The following is a 14,259-nucleotide window of genomic DNA, read 5'->3' as shown; positions in this document are numbered from 1 at the left end:
CCATCCTCCCCCTCAAAAAAAGGGGTAGTGGTACGGTGACATTAGAACACGAGATAGCGACAGGGGGCTGTGAAACACTGAGGCTTTTTCTCTGTGTTTTATCATCGCCTCCCCTCCACTCATCGAAGTGCGGCTGCACAGCACTCTAAAGGAGTTTCACTGCTCGCATTTCTCTTTATGGGTCACTTGTTGACTGGCTCCCTCTGTTGGGCCTCTGTTCTCCCGTCGCGAGCTCATCTCTTTTTTTTCTCTTGGAGGCGGTGTTTCGTGACAAGATGACTGACAAGGTCAAACTTCCCGTGCCTCACCTGCGACTCCCAGCCGACTATCTCTACAACCCTCTCTACTTTGTGCCCCGGCCGAACGCTGTCCCTGGGCAGGGCGTCGGTGAGAATGCTGTTTCGACGTCACTCCATCTTCCGTCGCATGTCGTGGTACCCGCTTGCACGTACCTGCACCGTTCACTTCATTTTGAACCCCCGCCGCCGTTGAGCTCCACGCCAGCTCGTTCTCACAACCACCGACCTTCTAGCAGGGAGAGCAGACGCAGCGGCAAATCAGGAGATTCTCCCGCCCCGGCAGTCCCCGCCCAGAGAAAGACGCGCTCGTCTTCGACTGCAGCAGCAAACGTTTCGCTGCTGAGGCGCGGCCATGCACTGGCGCAAGAGGTGGCAGAATGGCAGCATCGCTCAGCCGACGAATACACAGAAGAGCTCTCAGTGGTGGCACCATTGCGGGAAACTACGTTGGATGACACCAATACGGGGCTTGACACCTCTATCCCACAGTTCACCCGTTACACTCTGCAGCGCGTCAAACACGTTAGCGACACCCCCCCAAAATTAGATGAGGCGACTCAGCATATTTTTTTCCGTCTGAAAGGGCTGCGACAGCAAGCGGTCGCACTGAGCAGTCCGCATAGACAGTCTCGCCTTTCTTCGGCCTCTGAGTCGCCTAGGCGTTGCTGTACACCCACGCGTCAGCCCAACCGCAGCTCGTCATCTTTAAGAACGCCGCGGCTCACAAAAGCGGCGCAGCTTCGGCAACGAGCCACGGCTCAGCGATTGGAGGCATATGAGCGATCGAAATTGGAAGCGGCCGCAGAGGAGGGCTTGGTCGGATCACCGCTTGTGCCAACGTCGCCTCCGGTCACGATGCCCCGGAGGTCTGGCACGGAATCAAACTCATTTCACGGTTCTACCGCCATGGAGCACAGCGGCAGTGTTCGCGATGTGACTACGGCAGCACCTTTGAAGGGTACACTGCCATCGAATCATAAGGCCCGCGAATGCACACCGCGCACTGAAGCATCCACCGACGCAATCACCGGTGATAACCAGAGGATGGGGGCGGTAACAAGGAGCGCCTCCACACTCTGTGATCCCAAAGAAATGTTGCAGACTGCCGCGTCCACGCCCCGCAAGGACCAAAAGAAAAGACCCGACCGGCACGAACACGTAGGTGAAGCGACGCATGTGCTATCCGACGATCTGGCGTTCGAGATTCCTGTGTCGTCGCCGAGCTTGAAGCGCCCTCGCAGCAAGCAACTCATTGAGACCCTCGAGGGTCTCAGCGATGAGTCAGGTGATGCCAAGTTAAGTGAGATCGTGGCCGTCGCAGACAGACTCGCCGCACACGACAAGAGCGATCGTGCGTCGTCTCATCGCCATTATCACCCTCCCTCAAGCGCCTCCCAGCGATGTGCCAAGCCCCTTTCACCTTCGGCCATCTGCGACGTGCACAGCACCCTCGACAGCACCTCGACAAGACTCGTGTCGTCTTTGTTTCCACCCGCTGTGTCTGAGGGGTGTGATGAGCGATTCGATGGTTTGGCCGCACGTGCACTATCGCCTGCCAACGAGGGTGACACCTACACCACCCCTGTCAACGATCTTACAACGGTAAAGGCGACCCCCAACAATAGTCTCTCACCAATAGAGCGCGCGGCCTCGTCCTCCTCTGAGTCGTCCATAATCTTTACAGTGTCGACTGCTCCTCATGAGGTCACCACAGGCGTGCACCCGCTGAAAAAGCCGCACAACTGGGCGGGGGTACCCACGCAGACTACTCCACTAGACGAAAGCCGTGACGATACACATCACAGCGCACACCAGCTGGAGGGCTCTAGTCGGCACACTAGCGAGTGTTCGCCGAGTTTCTCGGTAATCCAAACAGTCGTGGATTCTGCGTCGACCTTTGGTAGGCGCTCCGAGGAGTTGTCTTCAGCTGCGCCGCCAGTGATCCCTCTCTTGCCTTCGCCAACGCACGTTCTCAATGTCCCTGAGCCTTCGGGGATGCCGCAACCTCTTGAGCGAGCGCTACAGGGAACACTTGAATCGACACCGGACTCGAGTGCAAGAGGACTGGTACCAAGCGCAACTTGCCTGTCATCAGTGAATGCTAGCCCGGTCCCTGCTCAAGCACGTGATACACTTTCTGTAGAGCATGTGCATAACGCGAGCCTGGCGCTTGGGTCGCTCTCCCATGACTCCGGCTATGCGGTTCCCCTCCAGCAACCCTTGGAGTGCGACGTGGTAGAGAGTCACGGTTCATCGGGCCAGTCATCGTTTCTGACGATTGCCTCGTACAATGCAAAGAAAGTTGTGCGCCTTTCTTCAGCAGAGAATGCAGACGAACAAGAGTCGTGCGACGGCTCCACATGGGAGGCGGATCCCGTGCGCTATAGCAGCTCCACGGAGTCCGTCTCTGCAGCGGTCGAGGCGCGCCTTGGAGACTGTGCCGACCAAACTTCGATATTTCAAGTGAACGCGCAAGCCTCATGTGACGAAGGAGTTGCCGGAGCTGTGGATGCCAAACAAGAGCTGCTCCGACATGACGGGGCGTCGCAGCCATGGTCTCGAGTGAACCAGGACTCTTTGGTTGAGAGCGCCTCTTCGGTGTATGGGAATGCTGTCGTAGTGGAAAGTAGTGGAGGTGATCCCAACAAGAGTGCTGCGACGGATGCATCCCGGATGATCGCTTGTGGCAGCGCTGCAGTGATCCATACGCGGGGCTTTCCTGTGCCGCCGACAAACCTTACGCATGCGGCTGCTGCATGGGAAGCGCTTCAGCGGGCAGCCATCATGACTGGCTCCGACAACGCGCCCATCCACTTCGAACGCTCTCGTGGGCTTCTCGGCGGTCGTGTGTCAGGTAGCGGAATGGAGCCCCTCCAGACAACTGTCGCAGACTCGCTACCGCCGTATCAGCCGCGGATGGAGGGGCCCGTGTGGAAGGAGCCGCTGGACTCCCTTTGCCTGCCTAACTTGCAAGAAAGCAGCTCGTGCTGTTTTCCAGCGCCCCGGGGAGCAGAGACACTGGCCGTGGCGGTGGCTGCAGCGGTGAAGAATAGAGTGAGTTGTGCTGCTCCGGGTGAGGGAATGGTAGACAATGCGGCCTCACTCGCAGATGAGAAAATCCTCAATGCTGCAGCCGATGCCGCTGTGCCATTGGACACAGGCGCGGCCCTCGGTGCTGGCCGAGGACGAGATACGAACTCTCGCTTAGTCGAGAAGGAGGGTGCAGGTTGTGAGGGCACTGATGAGCCGTCCGAGACGACGGCAGCGGCACGTTCAAAAACGTCTTCGGTTTTTGAAGGTGCACCACAGTCGGAGGAAGCGATGGGTGCTACGACGGAGTCGTCTCCGGGGCACGATGCACTTCTACCACACCTGTTGAGGCCTTGCCGAAGCGGTTTCGCTATGGACAAGGAGGACAGGACGGGTGCGACACCAAAGGGGTGCCTGTCACTGATGTTAGACAGTGCGCTTTCACAACTCAGCGTGGATTGGACCCAAGGGGGACAGGAGGCTGATGATTCCGCTACAGATGACATCAAAGACCCACCGAGCCCTGCCCCCTCTCCTCCCTCTCACTCAACGGTCGAAGCACACGCAGAGGCGGTGGTGGCTAAGGTAGAAAGCCTACAGAGCGCCGCCATACTGCGTGTCGCAGGGGAGTCTGCGTCAGGGGTGTACGTTGTAAAGGACCCAGCAACCGCACATCTCATGCAGAAGAATGTGCAGCCGGAGGGGGCGGGCATCATTTCTCTCAGCGGGGCGTCGGTGCAGCGGGAGGATGGGGCTTCGAATCAATGTCGCTCTTCTTCACCAGAGGTTAGTCGTACAGATTCGGCCCACCACGTTACAGCCATGCGGCTGGGCCTCTTTCTCTCGTTCTCGACACGGTCGCGCACGCCTGAGTTGGCGTCTGTCACTGCCCCCGTTGTGTTTACCGGGAGCGGCTTCTCTTCTTCCCACGCCGCGGAATTAGACCAATCGCCTCTAGAGCTGTCAGCGCGTGCCTGGCGCGCCCCATCGTTCAGCGACGGCGGAGGCGAAGAAGATGTAGGTGATGGCGTGCCGCAGAGCCACGCCCCAACACCTCCCTCTTCTCACCTCTCTCAGCGGAAGGCGAGGGGGACACCACTGTTGGAGGCGGCACAGTCGCTTGTTGTCGCCTTCACAGAGGGGCTCACAAACGACTCCCCGCCCATTGAGGCGTTTTCTCGCACGGTGGCGTCGGCGCGGAGTTTGTCGGCTGAGGCGACTGAGTCCAACGCCACCTTGAGTTTACTGGAGAACTCGGTTGAAAGGTTCGGGGACACTCATCCGGTGCCTTTTTCCAGCAGCGTGACATATTCTCCTTCAGCAGACGAGGGAGGCCGGAGCGGGGTAGTGGGGGACATCGCTCTTGACCATACAGTCATTCCCGCTGCGGACGTGACTGGGGAGCAGGAAGCTTTGTCTGCTCAGGATTGTCACGACTCCCCTGCGCGCTCGCCATCTTCTCCGAAATCGTGCTCTAGCCGCTTACAGGCTCACACCCCTTCCTCCCCTTTGTCTCACGCCGGCGCTTCGCCGTCGACGCCGGAGGGGGAGAACGGAGCTGCTGATAGGAGCGACTTGTCGCACCTCTTCTCTTCGACCTCCAGCAGCCTCATGACGACGCCGCCGCCGACGCCGCCAGCGAAGAGTGCACCGTTTCTCAACTCGCCTGGGCAGCTCGACGTACTGCACCAGGGTGGCGATGCGACGTTCGCTGAGCGGAAAACCTCGTCACTCAGTCCCCCACGCGATTCACTGGAGCACGACGTGCCGCTGCACCACCCCAAGGTGATCTCTACCGATACCGCGGTGTTTTTGTCGCTGTGTCAACCACCGTCATCTGATTTAAGCAGCGATCTTCAAACGACGCGTTCAGAGATATCAGGGACCATTGCATAGAGCGTCGGCACGTGGGTAGACCAAGGGCGTACTAGCACTTGGCTTGAGTATGCCGGGGGCCAGTGATCCAGAGAGTACCCCAGGAGTGTTCCACGGGCTGACGCGTGTGAAGTACGTCAACCACGATTTCTAAGCCCTTTGTTTCCCGCACCGGCCGAGTCACGCTAAGCTCTGCGTGTGCGTGTGTAGGTGCCAGCGTACGCTTTTTTTTTCCTGGTCGTCTCCCCGCCCCTCCCCAACATGGCGTACACGCCCTGAAAAAAAAAAAATTATCCCGAGAGACATATTCAACTTTAGTTGTTGACTGCACCTTTTTAGTATTCATTGCTGTGTACGTCAGTGTGCGGGCGGTGAAACCTCAGCCACCCCCTTTCCCTAAACTGCATCCACACCGCGGCTTCTCTTTGCTCCCATGTATTTCCCCTTAGCGGAGCTGCACGCTCGCTGCAGCTCCTATCCACGTTCTCTTATTCGCCTCGCTGCAGCTGCTGCTGCCGGCCACCCCTATTCCCCCTTTTCTTGATCCCTCGCCCCACCATTCCCCCCTTTCCAATTGTGGCTCTCCCGTCTGACATCAACATGCCTCGGTGAGTGGGCATGTCGCAGACAAGTGGTGTTACTCGATTTTCGTGTTCTCGATCGGCTCACGCTCTTTCCTCTTCTCTTTCTCCCCCTCCCCCCTCTACTCAAAGGCACGGGCTTCCGCGCTCTCCGTGTCCTCTACACACACACATACACATACACATACACATACACACACACACACACACACGCGTAGAGCTCGTACCAACTTAGGTGTCTTCTGTTCACTTGAACGCGCGTGTCTGTGCACCCCCGCGTCCACACTTTTTTTTCTCACAGCGGGGTGAGCGGTTGTTGCTGCAACTGTTGTTTTGGTGCACTCGTGTGAATCTGCCTGTGAATTCTTTTAGCGTCTCCCCGGTGACCACCAACACACCGCGACCGTTATGTCTGACTGCGATGGATCCCCAGAGGCGATTTTACAGTGTTCAAGTTCCAGCAGCTTTAACAGCGAGTTGGCTGTCACAGACGGAGAAGGGCGCACCGATGTGCGGGCCTTTGCAGTAGTCAGGGTCTCGTCTCAGAGTAGCCAAGTCGGAGAGGGCAGCGCTACACATTCGCGTAACCTGCAGCAGGTGGACACATCCCCTTTGCTGCTTCGTGATGAGGCGGACCCGATTGATGTCATGAGTCCGCTTCCCGCTCTATCGTCACTGATGCAATCGTCTTCGTGGCAGGGGAGCGACAGTCGTGCGCGCGACTCCACAACGGCCATTTTAGATTCGGGATGTTATTCCTTCTCCGCCATGCGGGATAGTGCATCCCCGCCAACTACGAGCACCTACTTTGGCGATGCAGCAGCAGCGGGATCGCGAGTAACACACCCAGAAATGTCCCGTATGTTGGAGGTTAACTCGCTCGAGGACATTCGAACCCCTCGAAGCGGTGCGGCCAACTCAGCCGTAGCCGAGAAAATATCACGCAGCATCTCACGGTCGCCCTCGGTCGATCCCTCCTACACGTGGGAGGCAGAGGCCGCTGGAATTTCAATTCCCGATGAGTTCGTTGCTGTGAACGCCGGCAAGGCACGGGCTGCTCACGAGCTGCTCACCTCCTTCTCCGCTGCCACAATGGCCCAGTATCGCTTGGTGAAGCTCAAGGTGGTCCAGCGCATCTACCGCATCTACTACAACAAGTGGATCTTGAGGATTTTCCAGCGCACTGCAGTCGTGCCACCGCTCCGGTTTTCTAGAGATGTACAAGCGCAAGCGCCGTCTTCTCTGTCCTTCCATGCCGAGACGGACTTTGCCGACATAGAATCCTTTCACGCAAGCCGCTCCAGGAGTCGTGCGGAGGATAGCCGCCGTACCCCTGTGGCGGCAACGGTAGAGAGACAGCACCCGCAGCTTTTTTTCTCGTCTGCAGCGGCCCTTTCTCCCTCTCCGTGGCGTGGTGAGGGGAACAGCGATAGGGAAACGTCCTCCAATCGGTCACCGTCACCGGTGTCTGGAGCGCAGACCTTCGCCCCTGCGTCTTGGTCTACATCTTCGCCGCCCTCAACGTACCGCGTGCGCACCACCTTCTCCCCTCCAAGTATTCCACCAACGGATGGCATCGCAGTGCGCACGAGGCCTGCCAAACTCCTTGACTTTGGGCGTCGCTCCGACGCTCCACACCGGAAGAAGCAACCATCCGTCTCATGTCCGGTGGTGAAGCTGCCGGCGGTGGTTCTTTTCCCGCTGCGTATATTCCAAGTGTGAGCGTGCGACCCCCAACACACTTGCTCTCCGTCTTTGGCTGCGCACGCGTATGCGTTTGGAACACGGTACTCTCACGAGGGGTCGGTGACACATAGAGAGCTTCACTGCAGGCAGAGAGCGACGTGTTTATTTTCACTCGAGAGTTTGCCGCCGCTCTCCTTTTCAACCTACATCTTGTTTTGTCGTTCCTCGTCCCAGTCGCCAAGAAACGTGTCGGCGCACAGGGTCACCGTGTGCAGACTAAAGCTGCCGCGGAGGGAGTGGTACATGACCAGTGCGATTGTGGTGCGCATACCACAGACGATGTAGACTCTCGTATGGACGTTGGGCCTCAATGCATGCCACTGTTATCTGTTCAAGCACGGGAAGTCGGTGTCTCGGTCTCTGTCCAATATCTTTCCAGCTGCTCTATCGCTCTCTCGACAGCTTCTTCTCGCCTTCCCTCCCCCCTCTCTCTCCCCGCCCCCCCTCCCCACTTACTGGACTCCCGTACACGTGAAAATCGCACTCCGCTCGATTCCACCTCACTTGCATCTGCACAGGTCAAGGATGGGCTACCAATGGCGTCGAACGGAGTAGGCTCACTGCTTCCAGCACCGAGCGGCCAGCAGGCTGCCCGGAGGCCGGCATCGAACCTGACCTCGCCGCCTCTTGAGAGTGTTAACAGCTTTGCTGAGTACGCAGATCGACGCCATGAGCTCTTGACAGACATCTGCAACGGATTGGAGGATCATGTTCGGCAAATGGAGGAGCGGGCGAGAGAAGCTGTGGCCCACGCATCGGTAGTTGCCGAAGCCAGCAGGGCTCAGGAGACAGAGTGCCTGGAATACATTGAGAGGCTGGAAGATAAAATCTGCACCCTGCGGCGGACGAAGCGGCTGTGTGTCGCGGAGTGCGATGCCTTCTGCGAATCAGCAAAATTGACGCGCCAGGACATGGAGAGGGAGCTTGAGGATCTGCGGCGGGCTGTCGAGGAGGCGCGAAGGCAGAAGCTGCTTGCCCAAGAGGAGCAGCACCACTACAAAATGTTGTGCGATGCGGAGAGGCACCGCTACGAGCTGATAACGTCACACCTAAAGGACTTCACAGCGAAGGTTGAGTTTCGCTTCCAAGAGACTGTTGCATCTCTCCAAGCAGCGGTGCAAGAGAGGAAGCGATGGGCGGATGAGCAGTGCTTTCTCTGTGAGCGGCGCGTTCGCGAGGCCACAGTGCAAGCAGAGCAAAGCGACTTCAGCGCCTTCCTTCACCCACCCACTGAGATGGCCGAGGGTCGTGGCAGTGTAAAGACCGCAGCGCCAGGAACAGCGGAGGGTGTTCCGAAACTCGTGTGTGTCAGAGAGCAGGGTGTGACACCGCTCGCTGCCGATGCGGCGGCTCGGTCGCAGTTTATGGTGGATCAGCGGAGTGCAGTCGCTGCTTTAACAGAGGCACCGAGGCTGAATAGCAATGGAGATGCCTACGACTTATCTCGCATGTTAGGCTGCACTGTTGCCCAGTCTGTGTTGGAGGGAGGCGCTAGGACCTCGAAGAGAGAGCAACCTGACACCCTCGAAACCTTATCTGCGCCCCCTGTATTGCATGCCTCCAGCGCTACAGAGGAGAAGCACACGTTCCTCGACGCGTTCGAAAGGATCGACACCGAGTCCACAAATTCAAACCCAAGGGATACCGCGCGCCCGCACGAACACCAGAGAAAAGTGGTGGAGCCTCTTCATATCATTCCTGTTGGCTCCTCTCTCAACTCGGATGCACCATTGCCCAGTCTTCAAAAGGACGTGCCTTTTACCCCAGTGCAGGTTTCTTCGTTTCTAGTGTCACCTCGCGGGGAGGGTAAAAGTGCGAGATTCCCAGATTGCAGGCTGGTTAACGAGTTCTCTTGCACCGCAGACGCGTTTTCGGCTGTCTCCAGTGCTCGAAGATGATGACAGTCGCACTGCGGACTCGCGAGGAAGCTTGTGCGTGAGCTTTCATGTATGCTTTCCCTCTCTGCCACCGTCTCCCCCCTCCCCCGTTGCTCATTTTATTCGTGGTCCCCCTGATGTGATTGACACGAAGGTTTTCCGGCTGCGTTTTTTCCCACTCCCTGCGGTGTGTCACGGAAAGGAAGAGTTGCATATATAAATCTATATATATATATATATATAAATATTTGCTGTTTTGTGGAATAGACCCCCTCAAGCGATGCACATTTATTGACAAGACGGGTGCACGGGGACACCGCAGGATTTGGGCTTGACGCGCTCATTTCCAAGGGCTTAGCGAGGCTCAGCGAAATCTGTTGGATGGCCTCTACCTGCGTTGGACCATCTCTCCGTCGTAATGACATGTGGCCCCGTATGCGTCCCTGCGCAGCCCACTTTATGTTTCGCGCCCTTCACCCACTCACCATGCGCCTGTCAGTCTCTCTATTCTTCTTGGGCCCTCTGTCGTTGTTCCTCGGGTTGCCGCACACATGTCTCATCCCCACACTCACAGGCGCGTATTGGGGCTGTTCTGATCCTTTTTGTTGTTGTCTTTGTTTCTCTTGCCACAGGGTGTACGCACCACACGTCGTAGGTGCACGAAACCCCCTCCCTCTTTCTTTTTTTTTTGCTCTACTGCATGAGGTGTGGGGTGTCTCGATTCATCTTTTTGTTTGGTCTCAAGCCAAACTTTTTTTTTTTCACAACTCCACCCGTTCACGCCGTGAACACATCCGCCTTACCGTAGTTTCTCCTATACTGCACCCTTCTTTACCGCCCAAGCCCACGAAGCACATTTGTGGGCCATTCCCTGTCTTTGTTGTTGTTCTCCCCCCCCCCTCTTCAGTTGAACGTGTCGGCGCTTGTCACACATAGGTATTCTCTCACTGGCCGTGCTCACAGTCTCGCCCACGCGCAAACAAAAGAAGCAAACTATGAGGTGGGGTGCCGTTCTGCCACCAGTTTAATTGCCGGGCTCACACACTCTTTCTCTGCATCGCCTTCCTACTTGTCTCCTGTCTTTCACTGCCCCAAACTATTCGTGCCCTCGTGGTGTGTGGGCCCCCACTTCCCCTCCCATTTCATGCGGCATCTGAAGTGCCGCCCTCACTTGGTGTTTTTTTTTTTTTTTTTTGCGGGGGAGGGGGAGGGAGGGAGGGGGCTTAGTTCTCTCATACGCTTGAAGAGATGCTCCCGTATCGAGTGCAGGAGGTCAAGACGGGGCTGTACATTTATGTCTACAGCGGGGGGGCCACGCCGTCGGTGTCAGGGGATCATCATGTGACGCTGCACTGCGCCCGGGGCTCACCATCTTACCGCTTTTACTTTGATCATATTTCCTTTTCCCCCTTCTTCAGCGCTTTCTTTGCCCGCTGTGTGGCTGATGGCGTGAGGCTGCAGTTCGGCTCAGCGGTGCAGCGGCCTCTACGCAGTCCTGACGATGTGCCGCGCCGCACTACTGTCGTTCATGGCGACTCTTTGCCACACGTGGGAGATGCGTTCTATGAAGTGGTTCTTCAGGCCGCCGAGGAGGTTGAGCGTATCGCTGGAGGTCACTACGTACCGAATCTGTACGAGTGCGTGTTCAACATGGTGTGCGTGTATCCGTGGGGAGAGGAGGACCTGCTGCAAGAGGTGGCCGAGGCACAGTGTGAGGGCTCTCGCTCGCCTTCTGGGACGCCCGGCGCGCCGATGAAATCATTTTGGGAGAGATGCGCATTTCTGCCGCTTCAAACGGTATCGCAGCACCGGTTCTTCAAAAAAGCATTGGAGAGTCTCCGCACGGGCACCTGCGGTGAGAAGCGGGACAGCATAGCAGCGTGCGTGCGGCAGGTACGGCTAGCGGTCTACACACAAGCGAGCCGCTCGCCGTCGCGCGAACGCATTCTTTGCGGTGAACACCTCTTCTCTTTGGTGCCGTCCATATCTGAGGTTGTCGCAGGCTTCGGGACGTCGCTGGGGACGCTACGCGAAATGTTGATGTGCGCGAGCCAAGGAAATCTCCTGGACAACCGACTACTTTCTGTTTTGCTTCCTGATGTATCAGTAGACTGTCTGACCATCCTCACATGCATTTCTTCACAGGGTGAGTATGCTAGCCGCGCCTGCATCGACGCGTGCTGCTTCGGGTGCAGCAGCGAACGGTGGCGCTGTCTCGACATGCCCTCAAAGTCATCAAGGATGCGTTCCGGTGCTGCATCGAGGGACGGGGCCGCCACGAGCACGGGGGCCCGGAACGCGGTGCTACCGTTGCGTCAGGCAGTCTCCACCTCTGCCCTTAGCCAGCACAGGACGGATGAGCAGCTCATCTCCGAAGCTCACGACGCACGTGGCGCGTCTTGGACGACTTCGCAACCACAGAAACCGATCGCAACAAAGTCGCACACACCCTTCCCCGATTCGCTACTTTGGTCAAACAGTGGTGCCTCCTCACAGTTGGACAGATCTGTGGACCGCCTCGGGGCGGTGCGGCAACTCAGCAAGTCTCCTGGGGGTGGGCCAAGTCTCTTGAAGGACGGTATCGCCTCCTCACCGCCGACTGCGGAGATGAGGTGTACTGCGCCAGCACCGCCGGTAGCCTTGGGCACTGATGCAGTGAAGGCGACCGTCGAGACGCCAGTGACTCCATCAGACAAGGGAACGCCAAATGAGAGCTGCTCACATGGCTGGTCCACAGTGAAGGGCGAGTGCGGCTCTCTCAAGGCAGTAGGCGGTCTCGCAGAGGGCGCCAAAACGGCTCCCTTAGAACAAAATGCCGCGGGCCAGGAGAGGGAGGCGCAGATCCGTCAGTCCTACCAGAGCGGCCCTGATACAGCGGCTATGCCCCCTGCGTACAACAACACGCTGCAGACGTCGCGCGCAGGGCTGGAGGGCAGGGAGCAGCCGCTCCACGCGCTGGAGAGCCAGAGAATGCACCGTGCCGCTGAGCTGCCGCACACGGCACCGGCTTTCGATGGCGCTGAGGTGTGTGTGGAGAACATGTGCAAGTCGGAGAGGGGGGTGCCATCGACCAATATTGAGACGCTTGACTCGTACGTGGCCTACTTCGACGCGGCGTTCCTGCTGTACACGAACACCGTGAATGCAAAGATCTTGATGAACGATGTGAATCGCTTCTCAAATGAGAATATCAACCTTGTGCCTCTACCAGAGGCCGCCGCCCAGCGGTGGGAGCGAGGTGACCAGCAAGTCGATGCCATTCGGCGTCAGGAGACAGCGCCCATCAGGCAACAGCGCTTGATGGGGCTAAAACCCACTGCACTGCAAAGCGAGACGCGGCAGCAGCTGGGGGAGCGGCGTGACGCGATGAATAGTACTGTTGCGAAGATCCAGCAAGCCCCGGCCGAGGCTGGGGTGAAAGCGCTGGAGGGGTACGAGGAGAGTCTTGAGGTTGTTCGGCGGGTCCCAGATGACTGCAACAGCGTTGTGCGCCAGCTGGAGGATGTGTTACTGCGGGCAGTGGAAACTGCCAACAACGTCGGCCCCAAAGAGCCGCATCGCGAAACAGTACGCGCAGAGCTGAGCATCCCAGAGATGGCCTTCGCGGAGCTGCACGCTGCGGTGGATGCTGCACGTGAAGCAGGTGAGGCGGAAGCTGCTGCGCGCGTCGGTGCGCCTGCCGCTTCGGTGCTCAAGCAGCGAACGATCAAGGCTGCACTGGACTCTCTGCGCACAGATTTGGCTGCTGCGACTGCTGAATATGCGTCTGTGTGTACCGCTCTGGAGAAAAGTCGCACGGAGCTACATTCCATGGAGGGGGCCATTGCAGGGAAGCAAGAGGAGCTCGCTCTTCTGTGTGCAGAGGTGGACGCTGCTGCAGGTGATTTGGATGCTATACGTGCTGCAAAGAATACAACACGGGAGATGCTGCGCTGCACTACGGAGGAACTAGAGACTCAGCGTGTGGCTGCTGTACATGGTCGTCAAGGGTCTTCCTGCGGCTGTTGTGGCTCCCTGAACGACACGAGTATTGCCACTGCCAAGGTGGTTGCTGAGGAGATGCGGAAGGTTGTTGAGGAACTGATTGAGGCGGTGGAGTGGATCGAAGAAGTGGAGGACACGATGGTGAATGAATCAGACAGGGCTGTGATGACCTTACGGCGCTGCGATGGGGAGATGACGCTGCGGATTGATCGGCTGATGGATCGGTGCGCCTGCTTCATGGAGGTGGAGAGTCGGCTGGCAATGCGCTCTGCTTTGATTCCATCAGAGGGCTCTTCACGAAATTTCTCGAGACCATACCCAAATCACAAAAAGTAGTGCAATGTGTTCCCCCCCCCCCCCCCTCCCCCCGAGAATCGGAGAGGGGAAGGAGGGAGGCCAGAAATCAGAGTCAGTCGTTTTTCTTGCCTGTCGGTACGCCTGTCAGACCGTCTCTCTTGGCAGTCTCATGAGATCACAGAGAATTTTCTTCGCAGTCGTCCGGGGCCGCATTGGCGGCAGCGCCTGCCGATCGCTGCTTTTCTCTGATGAATTTCTCTCGTGTGTTTTGTATTCACTGTGCTCTAAATGTTTTGTTAGAGTCTCCGTCCAGCAGCCTCATGAGGGAGGGAGGGAGGGGGGGAGGGAACGGCAACTAATTAGAGAGAGCGATTCCACCGCCGCTGATCTCGATGGCGGATGGCCCCATGTGTTACAGTTTTCTATGGTTTGTGCATTGGCTGCCGGGGGCTGTTGGAGTTGCTTTTAGTTGAGGTCTTTGTGAGAGGTTGACCGAGGAGAGTACAGAATGTGGACGGTGTCAGACACGTCTTGTTGTGCAGCTTCAGCCCCCCCCCCCCTCCCACACAC

At 57.8% G+C, this 14,259-nt stretch overlaps 4 protein-coding genes across 4 annotated transcripts; all 4 read left to right on the top strand.

Moving 5' to 3' along the window:
• Positions 1-1,205: 1,205 nt before the first annotated feature.
• On the top strand, positions 1,206-5,225 carry JKF63_04010 (uncharacterized protein; the record flags this gene model as incomplete). The annotated part of the gene is made up of 1 exon (XM_067900006.1): positions 1,206-5,225. The coding sequence occupies one exon, from the start codon at positions 1,206-1,208 to the stop codon at positions 5,223-5,225; it is 4,020 nt and encodes a 1,339-aa protein (XP_067755212.1).
• Positions 5,226-6,193: 968 nt separating this feature from the next.
• Positions 6,194-7,507, top strand: JKF63_04009 (uncharacterized protein; the record flags this gene model as incomplete). Its single annotated transcript, XM_067900005.1, has 1 exon — positions 6,194-7,507. One exon carries the CDS (start codon positions 6,194-6,196, stop codon positions 7,505-7,507), a length of 1,314 nt encoding a protein of 437 aa, XP_067755211.1.
• A 560-nt stretch (positions 7,508-8,067) lies between these two features.
• On the top strand, positions 8,068-9,429 carry JKF63_04008 (uncharacterized protein; the record flags this gene model as incomplete). Its single annotated transcript, XM_067900004.1, has 1 exon — positions 8,068-9,429. The coding sequence occupies one exon, from the start codon at positions 8,068-8,070 to the stop codon at positions 9,427-9,429; it is 1,362 nt and encodes a 453-aa protein (XP_067755210.1).
• Positions 9,430-10,656: 1,227 nt separating this feature from the next.
• Positions 10,657-13,728, top strand: JKF63_04007 (uncharacterized protein; the record flags this gene model as incomplete). Its single annotated transcript, XM_067900003.1, has 1 exon — positions 10,657-13,728. One exon carries the CDS (start codon positions 10,657-10,659, stop codon positions 13,726-13,728), a length of 3,072 nt encoding a protein of 1,023 aa, XP_067755209.1.
• Between the last annotated feature and the right edge of the window lie 531 nt (positions 13,729-14,259).

The sequence above is a fragment of the Porcisia hertigi genome, chromosome 31 (assembly GCF_017918235.1).
Source record: "Porcisia hertigi strain C119 chromosome 31, whole genome shotgun sequence".
NCBI classification, from domain to species: Eukaryota; Euglenozoa; class Kinetoplastea; order Trypanosomatida; family Trypanosomatidae; genus Porcisia; species Porcisia hertigi.
This window is presented reverse-complemented; position numbering and strand designations above follow the sequence as displayed.